This window comes from Euprymna scolopes, chromosome 20 (assembly GCF_053919585.1).
Source record: "Euprymna scolopes isolate OS-2025 chromosome 20, ASM5391958v1, whole genome shotgun sequence".
Lineage (NCBI taxonomy): Eukaryota > Metazoa > Mollusca > Cephalopoda > Sepiida > Sepiolidae > Euprymna > Euprymna scolopes.
Window position 1 is genome coordinate 87326737 of NC_136501.1, and position 19541 is coordinate 87346277.

Consider the following 19541-nt stretch of genomic DNA (forward strand, 5'->3'; position numbering starts at 1 on the left):
TGTCAAGATTTATTATGATAGCATGTACCTGAGCAGGGGTGATTTTTAGATCGTCTAGCGTGGCGTCTCTCCGCAAAGGAAAGTCAGGCAGGGGGTGGTTGGTAGGGTCCAGTGTGGAGTTCGAGGCAAACCGGCTGGCAAGCATATTAGCTTTGTCGGTTGCTGAGCAAACAACCTCGTGATTGTTGATTAGTAGGGGAATTGTTGATTGCCCATTGTTTACTACACTGTTGTAGATTTTCCAGAAGTCACGATTTCCTAATTTTTGTGCTTTGATGCGTTTTTTAGTGGTTTAAGTAAATTCTCTCTTGGCTGTCGCTATTTCTTTCTTAACGTTATTTCTCGCTTCTATGTACTTCTGTTTGTTTGAACATACATCAAGTCTGTGGCCAAAGTCGCTGGGAAAATGGTGGGATCCTTCTACCGCTCCAGAAGATATCTCACTAATGATACAATTCTCTATCTATATAAGAGCCAAGTACGTTGAAAGATGGAGTACTGCTGCCACATCTGGACGGGGGCTGCAAAAAACAGCCTATCCTGCCTTGACAGAGTACAAAATAGACTCCGTGACTTGGTGGGATATGCCCTTTTCTCTACCCTGCAACCTCTTTCCCACAGAAGAGACGTAGCGAGCCTGTCATTGTTCTATCGTTATTTCCATGGCAGGTGCTCGTCTGAGCTCCATTCTCTGGTCCCCCTACGCCAATCTTTTTCAAAAAACACCCGACTAGCTGAAACCACCGTCAATAATTTTCCCCACTCCTTATCTGTGCCAAAATCAAAACGTAGATACCATGAACAAAGCTTCTTTCTTAGAACTGCACGCCTGTGGAACTCTGTTTCGCTTGCTTGTTTCCCTCCCGACTTCAACCTGGATGTCTTCAAGTCCAACACAAACAAATTCCTGATGAACCGCCCCCCCTAAGTAATGACACTTTATCAATTCTCCAATACTATTGCTACACTATCCCTTTGATTACTGTACACACAATAACCCTTATCCCTGAGTGGCCATTGGGCCTTGATAAGTGGTGAACTCCATGTAAAAAGAAAAAAGAAGACATATTACTAGTCAATCTTTTGGCCGTGTATGGCGAAGGGAGAAATACAGTATGGGATTCGCGTCACAAGATAAACACACGAAGTAACTGTCAATTCATATAAAATATTAATGTTTCAAACTTTTATTATTGCTTTGTATGACTTCGAGTGCTGGACATCCACGGAAACAAATGTGTTATGACTTAAAATCTGATCAGACTTAACCACGTCCGTCCGTAGTACTGCCGATCTTAGATAGATAGGTATATATATATATATATATATATATATATATATATATATATATATATATATAATTTTTAACTTTTAATTTTAATAATTTTTAACAACCATAAATCTAATAATAACCAAGAAACTTCTCTAACCACTTTAATTAAAAAACTTAACTCTAATAATACCCTCTTCTCAATCAAATGTACTATCGTAAAAAAGTTAAGTCTTATACTCCAGGCTCTAAGTCATGTCGCCTCCGCACAACCGAAGCTATAACTATAATTACTTCCACTCAAAGTAACAATATAATAAATTCTAAAAACGAACTGATCTCTTTTTGTAAACATAAGTCCAAATTTAATTATAGTAATTTTGAAATTACATAGTTATTACTTTAACCTTTAAGATATATATAATTTTTCTTTAACATTATCGTTTTTTTTTCTACTTACTTTCTTAATACTTTATAAGTTAATAATCCTTTATTTTAATTCTTTATTTCTTCTTTTCTTGGCCGGTTTATTTATCTGCAATTTCTGTTTTAGTCTTTAAATATGCCTATCTATTTGATATATCAATCTACCTACACATTCATATCCTGTATGTATATTTACTTATATTTTACTATATGCGTCTACTTACATACTTACTTGCTTTATCCGGAATTTGCAAGTACCGGCCATCCTCTCCCCTTAAATTTTTTTAATTTTTTATTTTATATTTTGTTTTTATTTTTATTTTTTATTTACTTTTTACTTTTATTTATTTATTTTTTTTTAATTATTTATTTATTTATTTATCTATTTTTACATTTAATGTCTTTTAATAACTCTTGTTGACCTTTTCTTAAGTAGTAACCTGTACATTTCAGTTGACCTCTTTTTTATCCTATATTTTTCGCGCCTTTTAACGTCATTTTGTCTGTGTTATTTTGACATTTGCTTTTCTATTTTATATTTAATTCTATCACCATTTAACCTTTTTTTCTTCTTCACTGATTTTTTTCTCTTCTTCTTCACTTATTTTTCTTAATTACACTTCGTCTCGGTAGCCGTGTCAAATCATATCTTATTTTTCTTTTATTAATATTATTGGAATTTTTCCCCCTTTTCCTTGTACATATTTGTGAATTATTGCACGGATTTCGGCCTTTTGGATTATTTTGGATCATCTCCCAATCACGTGATTTCCTTGGATTTTACGTGTGCCAATGGAAATTTAATTAACTTTCTTGGATTTACATTTTTGGATTTTACTGGTATTGGATAATTTACCTTTCACCAGACTATCCATTCACGTGAAATCACCTTTTTCTTCACTATATTCCCTCTGCTTCACTTTTTGTTATCAAGTAAGATCTTTGACTTACTTGCAGTTTCATCAAATACTTTTTTATGCAAAATCCGATCCTGTATTTTGCTAATTCCTACGCTCTGATGAGAAGGAAAGTATTTCTTCGAAACTCAGCGGATTAAGGACTATCCACTTATTGTTTCCTTTTCAGATTAAATATGTTTTAACTCTTTTTCAAAGTGTTTTTAACATATTTTATTAACTATTTGCTCTTATATATATTTATATATATATATATATATATATATATATAGAGAGAGAGAGAGAGAGAGAGAGAGAGAGAGAGAGAGAGAGAGAGAGAGAATTGTCTATATTCTGGCACAGACCAGTAATATACATATATTATGGCGCCATCGCGAAATGAAATTCGGGACAGAGGCCCCTTGGATGTTCGAAACAGGGGTGTTTGGATGCCCCACAATACAATCTTAGAACGGTAGGACTTCATTCTGCTTTTCATGATAATACACAAAGAAAATAATGGCGAATATTTATAACTTTAAATATATATAAACAAGGACATGAGGTCGTTGTTGAACTGTATCATTCAACTTAACAATGTAATTTCCGTCCAAATGTCAAACTTCATTAACTTTTCATTATAAAGATCAAAGGTCAAGTTCAAAGCTAACATAAGGTGTGAGGGTTCATTGCTTATAATATGTGAGGGTTCATTGGTTATAATATGTGAGGGTTCATTGCTTATAATATGGTTCATTGCTTATAATATGTGAGGGTTCATTGGTTATAATATGTGAGGGTTCATTGTTATAATATGTGAGGGTTCATTGGTTATAATATGTGAGGGTTCATTGGTTATAATATGTGAGGGTTCATTGGTTATAATATGTGAGGGTTCATTGGTTATAATATGTGAGAGTTCATTGGTTATAATATGTGAGGGTTCATTGGTTATAATATGTGAGGGTTCATTGGTTATAATATGTGAGGGTTCATTGGTTATAATATGTGAGGGTTCAGTGGTTATAATATGTGAGGGTTCATTGGTTATAATATGGGTCAAGTAGTGACTCTCTACACTGAAATAAAAATGTGACATTTCCATTTTAGCAAATTTTTTTTATTGATTTTCACCTTTGACCTAGATATCTCCCAAATAGAATCAGTTCTTATTTATTCGATGACCGATTTTTTAACCAAGTTTTTGTGACAATTAGTTAAGCAATGCAGCCGCTTATCTGTACACAAACAGATTTACAAATTCCAGCAAGTACATAACCTCTTTGACGGAGGTAATTATTTTTGTAAAATGTCAATTTAATTCAGTCATGTCTGCGTACATTGTTGTTAGACAGTATAGACTATCTCTGGCGTCGTACTTATCTCCCTTTTTAATAATGACCGTCATGAATGAGTATGAGATATCTTAAGAGATAATTTAATGAAATTGAAACCATAGCTTGGTGGCACAGATTTAAAAAAGATTCTTGAAGTATGAGAAAACATGGATGGTGTTAGACTTTGTAGTGAGGTCTAAAGCTCCACGAAATTATACCATTTTGAAGACCATAACGATCGTTTAAAGGCGATGTCTATTTCCGGTTCCGTGATTTAAAAAATTATCATTTCGAAGAAATATTTTTATTAGTTATAACATTGTTCAATCAAAGGTAATAAAATTTAGTAATGTTACTATTTATGTCATAAGCACGGTGATGGTTTTACCAAAAATGCATAACGTATTTTATATTCCAGGTTTTTACTTCCCAAAACAAAACAAAATACAAATCAGATAACCCTACGCGGAAATTTTCTAGTGATTGTGTCACAAACAAGGCAGGCGTTTCCAATTTGCCATGAGTCAACACGGAAGTAGTAAGGCCTAAACATGAGAATCCTTATGTCCGTGCGTAATGTGATCTAACCAGAGATAGCGACACATAATAAATGTTTGCACATGCTGAAAACTTTTTTTCTCTTTCGAACCTGTCATCATGATCCCCAGAAAACGTGAATTTTCTCAATTGTATTCTGACGTAATTTTCACCGATTTATGTATCACTTTCTGCTCTCAAATTCGAGATTATTTCCAGTCAATACCGATCTTATGACCACTTCCTGATTTTTGTCTAAAACACACCCTCTTTACAGCATAACGCCAATTTTATCTGAAACAATGTATTACTTACTATTTATATAAGCAGACGTATGCACGAACATTATTTTCCGGGTAGGCTTTAGACATAGAAAATATCAAACATATAGACATAGACAATATATAAACATTTAGACATAGAAAATATATAAACATTTAAACAGAAAATATATAAACATTTAAACAGAAAATATATAAACATTTAAACAGAAAATATATAAACATTTAAACAGAAAATATATAAACATTTAAACAGAAAATATATAAACATTTAAACAGAAAATATATAAACATTCAAACAGAAAATATATAAACATTTAAACAGAAAATATATAAACATTTAAACAGAAAATATATAAACATTCAAACAGAAAATATATAAACATTTAAACAGAAAATATATAAACATTTAAACAGAAAATATATAAACATTCAAACAGAAAATATATAAACATTTAGATAAAAACTATCTAAACATTTAAACAGAAAATATATAAACATTTAAACATAAAATATATAAACATTTAAACAGAAAATATATAAACATTTAAACAGAAAATATATAAACATTTAAACAGAAAATATATAAACATTTAAACAGAAAATATATAAATATTTAAACATAGAAGATATATAAACATTCAAACAGAAAATATATAAACATTTAAACAGAAAATATATAAACATTCAAACAGAAAATATATAAACATTTAAACAGAAAATATATAAACATTTAAACAGAAAATATATAAACATTTAGATAAAAACTATCTAAACATTTAAACAGAAAATATTTAAACACACGACGCGGAAGTTTAACAGTGATAGACATTGGAATCTATTTTTTTTCTGCGGATACAAATTCTATTGAAGCTGTTCGGTCACACAATCAGGCTATTGGATGTAACAATTTCTACTGGACTTTTTGAATAAGTCCATCTAAAGGCATTTAGGATTCGTAGACAAGATATTTTCTAAACAACCACAAAATAAGACTCGGTCATTATCTCTTAATACTCATTTGGATCATCTATCACCACTTGACGATTTAGAACTAGTATAAGAAAAAAGAGCTATCAACCGCTGACACTTGTTTACAAGGGAGCCACGACTTATCATTCGAGGTTAAGGGTTAAATACATATACACACCGAAATTATTAAAAAAAAGTTTTCAACAAAATTACGCATTCAAAGTTCTTCCCTCTGGTCACACATACGTAACTCTAGATGCTTTATATATTTATATATTTATATATTTATACATTTATATATTTATACATTTATATATTTGTACATTTATATATATAAATATTTATATATTTATATATTTATACATTTATATATTTATACATTTATATATTTATATATTTATACATTTATATATTTATACATTTGTAAATTTATACATCTATATATTTATACATTTATATATTTATACATTTATATATTTGTATATTTATACATTTATATATTTATATATTTATATGTTTATACATTTATACATTTATATATTTATATATTTATACATTTATATATTTATACATTTATATATTTATACATTTATACATTTATATATTCATACATTTATATATTTATACATTTATATATTTATATATTTATACATTTATACATTTATATATTTATACATTTATATATTCATACATTTATACATTTATACATTTATACATTTATATATTCATACATTTATATATTTATATATTTATATATTCATACATTTATATATTTATACATTTATATATTTATACATTTATATATTCATACATTTATATATTTATATATTTATACATTTATACATTTATACATTTATATATTCATACATTTATACATTTATATATTTATACATTTATACATTTATATATTCATACATTTATATATTTATATATTTATACATTTATACATTTATATATTTATACATTTATATATTTATACATTTATATATTTATATATTTATACATTTATATATTTATATATTTATACATTTATATATTTATCCATTTATACATTTATATATTTATATATTTATACATTTATATATTTATATATTTATACATTTATATATTTATCCATTTATACATTTATATATTTATACATTTATACATTTATATATTTATATATTTATACATTTATACATTTATATATTTATATATTTATATATTTATACATTTATACATTTATATATTTATACATTTATACATTTATATATTTATATATTTATACATTTATATATTTATATATTTATACATTTATATATTTATATATTTATACATTTATATATTTATATATTTATACATTTATACATTTATACATTTATATATTTATATATTTATACATTTATACATTTATATATTTATATATTTATACATTTATATATTTATACATTTATATATTTATATATTTATTCATTTATATATTTATATATTTATACATTTATATATTTATACATTTATACATTTATATATTTATATATTTATACATTTATACATTTATATATTTATATATTTATATAAAGTTTGTTTGTTTCGAGAAAAGCCTTTTTTCCTTTAACAATACATGTACAAATTGTTATCGATGAAAGTTCTGGCATTCAGCTAAAGGTGCGTTTTTTATAAAATGGTGACCCCGACATAACTGGAGATTACTCCCCATCATTTGTGAGGTAAATATCAATAAGTGATAAAGAATCACATTGCACGATAAATGTTTTAAACATTCCGGTCAGATAGCGTTGTATCGCTAATTGCCCACCTTCTCAATATCCATTTACGTTTTGTCCTTTCTAAATCGTAACATGTAGTACAACTGTTTTTGGTTTTCGGTCAGTTTGCATTCTTTCCAACCTTGAAAATTCTATCAGAAAATGTCAACACGTGATCTCGTAAAAACGTGTTCATTCCTTTGCTGTAATTTAAATTCGATGTTGTAAAATGTAGCTCTCCGGAATTTATGTTAATCACTTCAAATGATCAAACGTCGATCGCCTTTTCGAGAAAAGAAGGTTGTGTGAATAAACAATATTATTTTCTTAGACGAAAACAACGGAATTTTTCTGTTAATGTTTTTTTATTCAGTAAAACCAAGATCGTTTATGTATTCATTTATTTTATTTATTTATTTATTATTTTTTTCGTTAAAATGCGTTAAACTAAAATCGATGTTTACTGTGGAAATACGTTAAACTAAAATCGGTATTTTCCGTGAAAATCTATTAAACTAAAATCGGTGTTTTCCGTAAAAATTCGTTAAAGAAAAATCGGGTTTTTTTCTCGTAAAAATACGTTAAACTAAAATCGGTGTTTTCCGTGAAAATTCGTTAAACTAAAATCGGTGTTTTCCGTGAAAGTTTGTCAAACTAAAATCGGTGTTTTCCATTCAAATAAGTTAAACCAAAGATATTTCATTAAAATGAGTTAAACCATTGTTATAGTTTTATGAATACATAGACTTTTGCAGACACTGTGTATAGACTTATAACAAAATGTTTTGGCAACTTTAGTTTCTGAGAGTCACGCAAGTGAGTCGATAATCTGGGTTAAAATACTTCATTGCGAATTGCCTGAGGCGCTCTAATCAGAAAATGCCAACGAAGCTCCCCAGTCTTCTGTAGGGGTTGAATTTTTTCCACCTTCAGCCATTGTGTTACGTCATCATTCTCCGATGGCGAAGAAGCAAATCATGACTCGCTGCGACTCACGTTGTTGAGACTCGTAAGCCATGCAGATCAGTCGAGGATACGTTCTCGACAATAAGTCCGACGGAAACCGAACCATTTCGGGGAACTTTTATCTCTCGGGCTGTATTCGTCCTAGGCAGTCCCAGGAGGTGAACTCTACCAAGTCTTACCTCCCCTCTTTGGGGTTGATTTAGTTGATTCTTAATTGTCTGAGGTGCCTCGGTTGAGGAATTTCTAGGAAGCCAGAGTACTCTTTTTTAGGGTGCTGGCTTGATTCTTCCCAACTTCCGACCTTGTGTCATATCTTCATGAGAAGAAATGAAAAATAGTTAATTTAGAACACAATCTATAACAATAACATACTATTCTATACTTTTGTAAATTAACATTTTTGTAAATCTACCACCCTGTTGTCTTATTTCTTTATCATCTTCTCTTCAAAGTTACTATAACCAAATCGATGTTTTCCGTTAAAATAAACCAAGATTGGAATGTTTTGGGTTTTTTTTTTTCGTTAAAATGAGTTCGAGTAAGATGAGAGTGTTTTTGTAAGTGACTTACAAAATATCTGTGGTTCGATACTGAGTAACCGGCTCCACATGTGAAGCTATCCCCGTCGCAGGTTACCCAAATGTGACCCGTGCTCCTCGTTCGCAGGGGATCCTTCGTAAGGTATCTCAAGTGTAGCAGGACTTGTCAATCGATTTGGTCGGAGTCAATTTCACCTTCGTCAATCTGTCACGCTGGGAGGGAATCAATTTCATGCACAAAAGAGAAAGACAGACTCGTTTATCTATTCTACTGGTTAATTCAAGATAGATGTACAAAATATATACAATTGTCCGTATTTTGCCAAAGTCCAATGAGCCACAAAAAATAACAATAGATTGATTTCTCTCTCTCTCTCTCTCTCTCTCTCTCTCTCTCTCTCTCTCTCTCTCTCTCTCTCTCGATGGCGGCGAAAGGATGCGGGGAAGAGAGGAGTGGGACGGTTCTTCGATTATATTTGATTCTCTCAAAATCTCAACTCGATCTGCCGATTTCGGCGCGGCGACTCGTTTATGTAGTAAAGTGACGGGGTAGGCCGGGACCGCTTTAATCCAATCGCACCTAGTTACGTCACCTCGATGGCACCTATGGATTGCAGGCCTTATTCTCACGATCGAAAGATTAACCCCGTGATCTCTCGGTCTGGTAACTGCATTCAAAGGCCAAACAACCCTGAGTCATCACTCTTTTGCATAGGAAATAAAATTATGTTTTAGTTACGAATCTCACAGTGACATGAAGTTGTCGGTTTCATAAAATAATGGTATTTATAAATCAAATCTTGCTTTCAGCAGGGTTTGATTGCTGTCGTGCGGGCACACAACGATATTAATGAATAAAACTATCATATCTGCCCGGCATTCTCCAATGTTTTGGGAGTCTCAGCCTCTCCCCAGCGGGGAGGCCAATCGCTCCCTGGACGATTATGTCACATATCTGTGTTTTCCGTCACATTATGATTATGTCACATATCTGTGTTAAAGCAAACATTATGATTATGTTACATATCTGTGTTAAAGCAAACATTATGATTATGTCACATATCTGTGTTAAAGCAAACATTATTATTATGTTACATATCTGTGTTAAAGCAAGCCTGCAGTTATTAATTTGATAGAAAACATCATCCCCATTCAATATCAAAATACTCTTACTGTTACTAACCCCACAGTGTTTAAATATTTTATACAGTACATAAAGTCTAGGTACACCGCAAAATAGTTGATATGCGATTAAACAAAATTCGTGTAAGTATGTGGTTCTAGAAAATTCAGAGAAGCCAATTCTAACAGAAGGAAGCCGGTCAAAAACGCCATGTTGATTCATATGAATTTATTTTAACGGTAAAGCTCCACTTTTAGTGTGCCACACACATTTTTAGGGACCCGATCGTTGTTTTCGTTTCACAGACCATAATATCGTTGATTCGTACGCTCTTATTTTCTTGAAAAGACAATCGTCGTTTGATATTTTCAATTGATGGTACACCTGAAAACCACATTTTATTTCACGACAGTCAACTTGAATTGTAGCAAACGAATGGTCACGTTTTTACATGATCACGTTTTTACATGGTCACGTTTTTACATGGTCACGTGTGATTATTTTCTCATGTGGATGATGACAATTCAACCAGAACGCAAAAAAAATATTTGTATTACATAATCTTATTTATAAAGAACAAAACATTATCGGATATTCTGAAGGTGGTCGGTTAGCGATACAAAACATATAGTCTTTATATGCTTAAAACGCTTTATCATGTAATGTGGCTAGCAGTTATTGATGCTTTTTAAAGGAGAGTCGCTACTTATCAAGCCCCAGAGGCAACTCGAGGATAAGTGTTAATGGGTGAACATCGTAATAACCGATATTGTTGGAAATTGAGTAGAAATCGATTCTTTATGATAGCGGCTCAACAAGAATTTATTTACGTTGGACTTGAAAACGATTATGTTATAGTCAGCTAGGAAGCAGTCCCACAGACGGTTATTTCTATGAAATTTCGTTTAGTTTTAAGTACAGATAAGTATGAGAAATTGTTTTAGTTAGGCGAGTGTTTGCTGTGAATGTTTTACGAGGGGCTATAGATTTAAACTTAGTCGAGCACCTGCCATAAAAAATAACGACAGAGCAGAGATAAGCTACCTACGTCTTCGGTGAGAAAGGGATAGCAGAAGAAGATGATACTCCCACTAGATTTTGAAGCCGGTTTTGTACCCTGTTTGATGTTGTGAGCAACTCTACCCCAGATGTGGCAACAGTACATTTTAAAACGTATTTGGCTTTTATATAGCTGAAGAATTACGTTAGGGATAAGATATCTTTTAGGGCGGTAGAAGGATCCAACCATTTTTCCGGCCTCGTGATCAACTTTCGTCCACAAAGTCAGGTCACCATTTTTAAGAGCGGATCTTTACGTGAATGTCAAATCTGCCCTATAATAACTTTTTAAAATATTTGTTACAGAAGAAGGGAAAACAAACATTTTTTATAAATATATATATAGTTGCGTGTGTCCGACCAGAACTGGATTTTTCCTTTGGTCGGTTGTTAGCGATCGTTGTTTCTTCTTTGGGGAGCTGTAAATCGTTAAGTGATGATAGGTGTGCTTGGTGTGTCTAGTCGACAAGTGGTGACTGTTTGGAACTCTCTGTCTTGTCTGACTTTAAGTAGTAGTAGTAGTAGTAGTAGTAGTAGTAGTAGTAGTAGTAGTAGCTGCATTACAATAAATATTGTTTTATCTGTGGAGTTTCTGTTTTGTTTTTATATATTCTTTTTTCAGAGATCTGCGAAAGGGTATTTTTCTTTTGTATAAATATTTTAAGAAACAAAAGTAACATTAATAAATGAAATAAAATAGCATTTCTTGGCCTTCTGGCCAAGATCACAGTGTAGACAACATAGGTCCACCACTGTGCGGGGAGAAAAGAATGGCTTTTTTGGCCATCCTAGCAGTAGCCAGAATTGGACCACCCGCCTCAAGAACGTCGACGAGGAACATCTGTTCCAGATCGTGATGTGATTGTTTACTTTAAACATCTGCTGGACGTGAAATTCAGATGCGATTGGAGGAGGTCAATAGAAGGCGGGTGCAAAACACTAGCTTAGGCATCCATCGAGGAGCCAGATTTGAATTCGTGCTCCCTCCGCAAAGCATGGCACGCGCGGTCCTAGGTACTTTGGAACCCATCCTGTAGAATAGTAAAGATTTTAAAAAGTGGTGGTACAAATGAGATCACGTTCCTGCTTTTTTTCGTACTAGAAAACCTCCGAGTTAGCCTAATTCATTCTTTTGCTCCCGGTATTTTCCCACTCGGAGGTCATCTTCCACCCCAATTTTCCCTTCTTACTTTTTTTCTCTCCACATCCTCTAGTAAATTCACTCCATTCCCAACTAGAGACCGCCCTGCTTGTTTTCGGATCCCGGAAAACAATGGGTGGTCTAATATTTAGATTAGGGTTGGGAGGAACCATACTAACACACCCCAATAGTCATTTTATTTGGTTCAATCGTTTTTTTTTTCAAACACAATACAAAAATAGCACCTTCTGTGGCACAATAGATCGGAACAGTAGCAACACAAACAATGCGACACTAAATTCAGCGGTCAATGAAACTGCAAACCACGCAAACATTTTGACATTAAAATCAGCAATCAATGCAACTGCAAGCACGTCTTACAACACAAACAAAACCCAGAGGAAGAAAGTTGGAAGAGGAAGAAGTATAAAAGTTTTACATGAGGAACGCTGATAAATGAAAGAGAATGCAAAAAGGGTCACCCCAAAATATGCAGAAAATTCAAGAAGAATGCCAAGGATGATAAGAAAGGATGAAAGTGTACTTATTATTATCCTTTTGTCTGCAGCAACTCCCTTTTCGAAAGAAAATATAACCGCGCCAACTGCAGATATCCACACATAAAAAAAAACAGAGATAACAGCTAGCAGTCACATTAGGCAGAATCACATGGAAGGCAACTGTCAGATATGAAGCAAAAATGAACCTGCACCAAAAATGAGTCAGAGCAAAATCCTCTACTAAACCAGAATACTTTTTTTTTAGAGAAAATGACGGAACGGATAATTGCTCTAGAAATATGGTCACAAACAATAATAGAGAAATTTCTGGCAAAAACAAATGAATAGGAATGAAACCCAACGGCAGGTGTAGCCGCCATTAAGTAATTTCTACATTCATAACATCAGAGGACCCTACCCCAAAAACAATCAGAAAAAAAGTCCCAAATAGTAGACAAACAGGTGAAAGAGTCATTAAATGGAGGAAATACAATATTCCCTGCTCTCACAAACACATTTAAACGAGAACATTCTAGATGCAGGAATAAGCATACATAACTTCACCATCTTCAGAACAGACAGTGAAAACAGGAGCTATGCTGGGGTAGCTCTGAATTTGAGAGAATTTGGCCTTAAAAGCAGAAAAATTATTAAGTTTCTCAAATGACACAGTGGAATTATTGGCAGTATATGTTAGGAAAACTGAACTTCCTGACAACTGTTGTGTATGACCTTCTAACAGTACAGAAATATCCTTCATGGCTATCACAACAAAAATACGGTCGCTATTACATAATTTGCCGACTACCACAGAAATCATAATTACAGGAGACTTCAACTTTCCCATGATAATTTGGCCGTACATGAAAATATCAGGAGGAACAAATTTTGAGAAGTGGCAAGCAAAGAAAATGATGAATATTGTAGACACCGCATATCTAAAGCAGTTCATAACGGACCCCACAAGAGGAAACAGCACATTAGATCTGCTGTTCTCAAACAACGATTAGTTGGTCCACTCATATGAAGCCACTAAAACAGTGATGCCAGGTCATTATAAAGGTTACAACCCTGAGTATTACAGCATTTCAGAGGAACCTAAAAGCCTCTGAACACATCCTGGAAAATCCGTTAAGCATGTTCAATTTTTACAGCAAGATTGATTGGGACATAGTAAAATCAGAAACTGGAGATACCGATTGGGTTACTCTATTTAATGAAAAAAGCTCAGATGAAATACTCAAAACTTTCCAGAACAAATGCGATGAGATTTGCAGAAGATACATGCCAACCAGGCCCGCCAAAAACAAGGAAATAAGAGCAATCCCTACAGACAAAAGAATCTTAATGAAAAAGATGACAAAAATTAAAGCCAAACTAAAAAAGGCCATTTTTACCAGCAATAAATACAAACTGGAAAACGAACTTGAACCTATAGAACTTAAACTAATCCAATCACATGAAAACGAAAGATTAAAAGCGGAATTAAAAGTTATAACCACCATCAAAACAAACAGCAAATTCTTCTATGCATAAGCCAAGATGAAACATAACAACATCCCAATCATAGGAGAACTTAAGATAATGGGGAACTAAAAAGTTACCCAAGCAAAAGCAAAATAGCGGAGATGCTCAAACAACAATATGAAAGCGTCTTCAGTGCACCTATGAAAGAAATGAGAGTCAACAACCTCATACAATACTGCGATACTGCATTAGAAACAACAGATTAACTCTCAAGTATAAACTTTACAAAGACTGACATAATCTCGGCCATGTAATCGCCGATCTTCTTCCGGAGTATCTTGTCGAACTTGGGAATCTCCACAGAATTTCGAACCGAACTTTTTATTTAATCCACAAGAACTCGTGGCGTAGTGGATAAATTAGTTGGCATAGTGCATTTGAAATGACACTCTTGGAGGTTGAAGGATCAATTTGCAGTGCGGGTGATACGTAGAACAAAATTGCAAATTACTTAGGACTTCTACTTGTTTTGGTTGATGGAACAAAAACATGATACCCTTGTGCATTAAGTGTTCCGTTCGAAATTTCATGCAGATTCCCAAGTTCGATAGAAAGATTCCCGGGTTCGACAGAAAGATTCTCGAGTTCGACAGAAAGATTCTCGAGTTCGACAGAAAGATTCTCGAGTTCGACAGAAAGATTCCCGGGTTCGACAGAAAGATTCTCGAGTTCGACAGAAAGATTCCGAGTTCGACAAGATACACTTGAAGAAGGTTGGTGATTACATTTGCCGAAACGTTGTGAAACACTACGAATTATCAATACTCATCTAAAAATGTCAGTAACATTGTGCATAATCATATTAACATCCCGGTTCTCAGTAAATTGCCGGAGTTAAGCGACATTGCGTCTGTTCAGTATCAGATAAGTGACCATTTGGGAATATGAAGCGTAGTTTTGAGTAAGACAGCGACAATGGAAAAAAAAAACTACGTTAAAATTATTTTACCTGTAAATTTGATATTTCCTAGAAACTTCCTTCTTCGTGTCGCACTAGCACAGGATTTTGATAAGAGAAATTAAAACATAACCAATCAATAAAATTGTATTATTTTTATTTCGTTATAGTAAAAAAATACATAGTTTCTGGAAGAAATCTTGAATTGGTTTAGTAATTTCTTTTAGTGTTACTCGTACCGCCAAAAAATAGTTACCAAAATTGATTTGTATACGTCCTTAATAACGTTTATAAACAAGATAAAAACATCAGTACCCTGAATCAATAATATCGGAGAATAACTTTAAGCATCATTTCTTTTATTTTCGATTTTTAACTTGATTTCAACAAGCAGTTTTTTTTTCTCTATATTCCTTTGTTTATTTAACTATGTGTTAATAATAGATATTGGATTGGAAAATATGCTTTCATTAAATAATTTACGAAAAAATATTTCTCGATAAGATTTAGAATTTTTTTTTAATCTATTATGATTTTAAACGTTTGATTAAATGGTGGAGTAAACCAAATAATGTATGTTTTTTATGGTTTTTGATATCTTATTGTTTATATATAATTTCTATTAGTGACATATGCACTACATTTAAACTACGTCATCAACATTACTCAAATTCTTTATCTTTCCATTAATGGAATTATTGCTTAGTCTACACTTTTATAATGGCTAAAGAATTTGAGAGTACGTATAGTGAGCTGGCACTGCATTTTCAATATTTGTTTTTATATATATTCTTATCTAAGTTGAAGGAGATATCTAGAAATTATGTTTTTTACTTTCGTTTTTGGACAATAGTAATTATTTTGAAATGTTACCCCTCCTCTCTCTATAATATATATATATATATATATATATATATATATATATATATATATATATATGAAAATAATTTCCGATTTTACCGAGTTATTTGATATTGGAAGTATTCTTGTAATTTTTATTTTATTTTGATCAAGGATGGTTTTATCGGATATTGTTATTGTTTTCTTTTTTTTTCTGGGCATGAGGATGATACTCCAGAAATAACGTTCCGAAAACAGACGCTGTTTGGATTAATTTAAATCATATTATACATCGGAAAGTAAACATCATCTGGAAACAGTTGTAAACACTGTTAGTGTATATTTGTATACTTTCCATATGGAATACGATTTGAAAATAATTACTTTTTAATGCGTATTATTATTATTATTATTATTATTATTATTATTATTATTATTATTATTATTATTATTATTATTGTACTAGGAGATTTCACGCAATTCGTAGTTTCAGTTTACTTGAGTCCATTTGTTTTACTACTGCTGCAGTTTCATTGTGGCTTGTTAGTGTTCGTAATTCTTCTTCTTCTTCTTCTTCTTCTTCTTCTTCTTCTTCTTCTCATTATTATTATTATTATTATTATTATTATTATTATTATTATTATTATTATTATTATTATTATTGCTAATTTACAGTTATTAACCACTGAATTGAGAAATACTAGACAATAGATTGTCCGATCCGATCTTATTGAAGTAAACAAAATAAAACATAACTGAAGCGAAAAAATTCTATTTAAAAAGAATTTTAAAATACTTTAAATAATTTAGCCTACTTTAGTAAAAATATCATATCGAATAAAAAGAAATGGTGCTCCTTAGTGCCATACTGTTACACGCGCACGTAAACAAAGCGCCAATCTTATTCGGTAACAGTTTACTTTTCCTTGTCACATTTATCTTTCTTGTCGCATTTATCTCCCTTATCATCTTTCTTGTCGCATTTATCTCCCTTGTCATCTTTCTTGTCGCATTTATCTCCCTTATCATCTTTCTTGTCGCATTTATCTCCCTTGTCATCTTTCTTGTCGCATTTTTCTTTCTTGTCGCATTTATCTCCTTTGTCATCTTTCTTGTCGCATTTTTTCCCCTTGTGCAAGATAACAGTTTTGCAGATAATCTCTGTCACACTATACGGGTCACAATTTGATGATGGCCGTCTATCTTCGAGGTAACCTTTTCCGTCTGCAGCCACCTGTCTTGGAATTCGAATGCTAGCTCCTCGGTTCGCAACTCCAGCCGAGAAGTCATGGATGGAAGATGTCTCATGAAGGCCGGTAAGTCGACGTGCGTTGTCTTTACCTCTTTTCGGATCGTAGTGTTTGATGTGCTCTTCGTGAGCTAACCCCAGATTTTCAATTGCCTTTTCGATGTGTCTGCAACAAACGAAAAATGTTCGCTTTAGCTGTGTTGTTGTTTCTTAACACATGCTTATTGGACGAATTAAGATGAAAAGAGGTGAGTTTGTTTTCTAACAACGTTAAGGTAATTAAATATGGTAAAATCTTGGACGTGAAATTTGTAGATTGCGTAAGGAGGAAAATTATGCCTCAAAGTTTGGGTTAAAAATTAAATTGACGTGTCAAAGAAAATGACGTAAGAAAACAGAAATAGAGTTGAAAGACAAAGGAATATAGTTTAGCTATTGGGTTTTGAACTATCAACAGAATAGACGTGTTTCATAGATTTTCTTACTTCCTTATGGTAAATAGGTCAGGATGCAAATCATTTAGCTATTCATTAATACTAATAAAGATAATTTTATCAACATGAAGGTGGAGTCGAATTAGTAACAATGTCTATTAAACATTTAAACTCACATCCACTGTTTCTACTATTCAAGTATATCAGATTATTTGGATTTTGTGACTATGTCGAGTTTCTGTCTTCCAAAACGATTACGCCATAGCAACCACTTTTCCGCCATAGATAATTTGTGTTGATTGTATAGGTAAGGAGATCGAGACCGAAGTGCACGTTGTTAGGGCCTTTTTAAAAATTTCACATTATTTTGTTCTAGCTGTGGATAGGGTATCCCCAGATAGAACAAATCTATGACATTCCAACCAAGAGATCTTTTTAAGATTCTAACCGTCTCTTTAAGTGCAATTGTTTATATATCTTGCAGTTGGTTCACCAGGTAAATTTGCTACGATTTTTAAAACTTTTTTCATGGTTTTTCTTATAATTACTGGAATGGGGGAGCGTTTCTTAATATTCCAATTTCTTTTCATGGCGTATTATATACGACCTATATATCTTTAACTTGGCTCACCAGGTAAATTTGCTACTTTTTTAAAAACTTTTTTTATATTATATTACATATTTTATTTTATATATAGACCTTGGTATTTTATTACTTTTAATTATCTTAGGGGCTACATTGCTTGTCGTGATCATCCAATTCATCCGATCAGATCGCTCCGATTTTCCGCCCAGCCAAGTAAAAGCCAAAGTTTCAACTAATAGCTTTATAATTCTATCAGCAGCAGCTGAGCAGCCATCAGGATCCCGTCTTCAGGCATTACGAATTGCCACTCACAGTAAATATGGTCCAATTAGAGAGAGGTCATTCCTCTATAGGGGTAGAGGCAGTTTATTCTACACCATTAGCTGAAAGGATAGTTCGACTAATGGGGCATCCACATGACGAGTGGTGCGATCCAATTTATAAATAAGTTAATAAACAAACAAAATTAAATTAACAAAAAAAACTTGGGTTTTGCCATTAGGATCAATTTCTCTTATTACGTGAAAATATGGAAAATGAAAAAAAAACACACACACAGATCATAATGATAAATACTTATCATAATACCCTATCTCGACTTCCTGTCTTACGTCAATTTCTCTAACACGTTAGCTTAATTTCTGACATACTTAATGTTCATATTAATTTATAAAAATATATATCGTAATTAGTGATGGGACGATTGGAATATTTTTCTCGATTCCGATACAATTACCGATTCTGATTCTGATTCTTTCTAAATCTCTAAATAAAGTTGTTATTTTGTCCCGGTTATCATAAAAACACGTGTTAAATGTGTATATATTTTCTCAAACGGAAATACACACTTGTATTGAGGGTTAACTTGAGATTTTAGTTTTTCTAGTACTTTAAAATCGATAAATATTTATTATGTTATCATCACTGGTAGTAGTGGAAGATTTTGTTTTGAACAAGATTAAATAAAAAAGAAATAATAAAAGGAATCGTTTTAAGCATCGGAAAGTAGACACAAATTTTTCCGATTCCCGATTCCGATTCCGATTAATTGTCCCAACATTAATTGTAATGGTATGTGGCACTAATAAGCCGTTTGTAATGGGAAATTGTTTTGAACTCACAAGATGTTCAGTCATATTTAACACGATGTTAAGAAGCAGAATCTATTTCGCCTCTTTGATACATCAACTTCCTGTTATGACGTCATATCTTCAC

The 19541-nt window shown here is 32.1% G+C and overlaps 1 protein-coding gene across 1 annotated transcript in view; it reads right to left on the reverse strand.

Annotated features, from left to right (window-relative positions):
* Window positions 1-16619: 16619 nt before the first annotated feature.
* The window catches only part of LOC145241531 (glutamine synthetase 2 cytoplasmic-like), a 31975-nt gene continuing 29053 nt past the window's right edge, over window positions 16620-19541 (reverse strand). Inside the window, exon 7 of the mRNA XM_080104575.1 lies at window positions 16620-17472. Within this exon, the coding sequence (XP_079960701.1) occupies window positions 16974-17472 (499 nt within the window). The 3' untranslated portion in view covers window positions 16620-16973. The remainder of the gene's footprint in view (window positions 17473-19541) is intronic.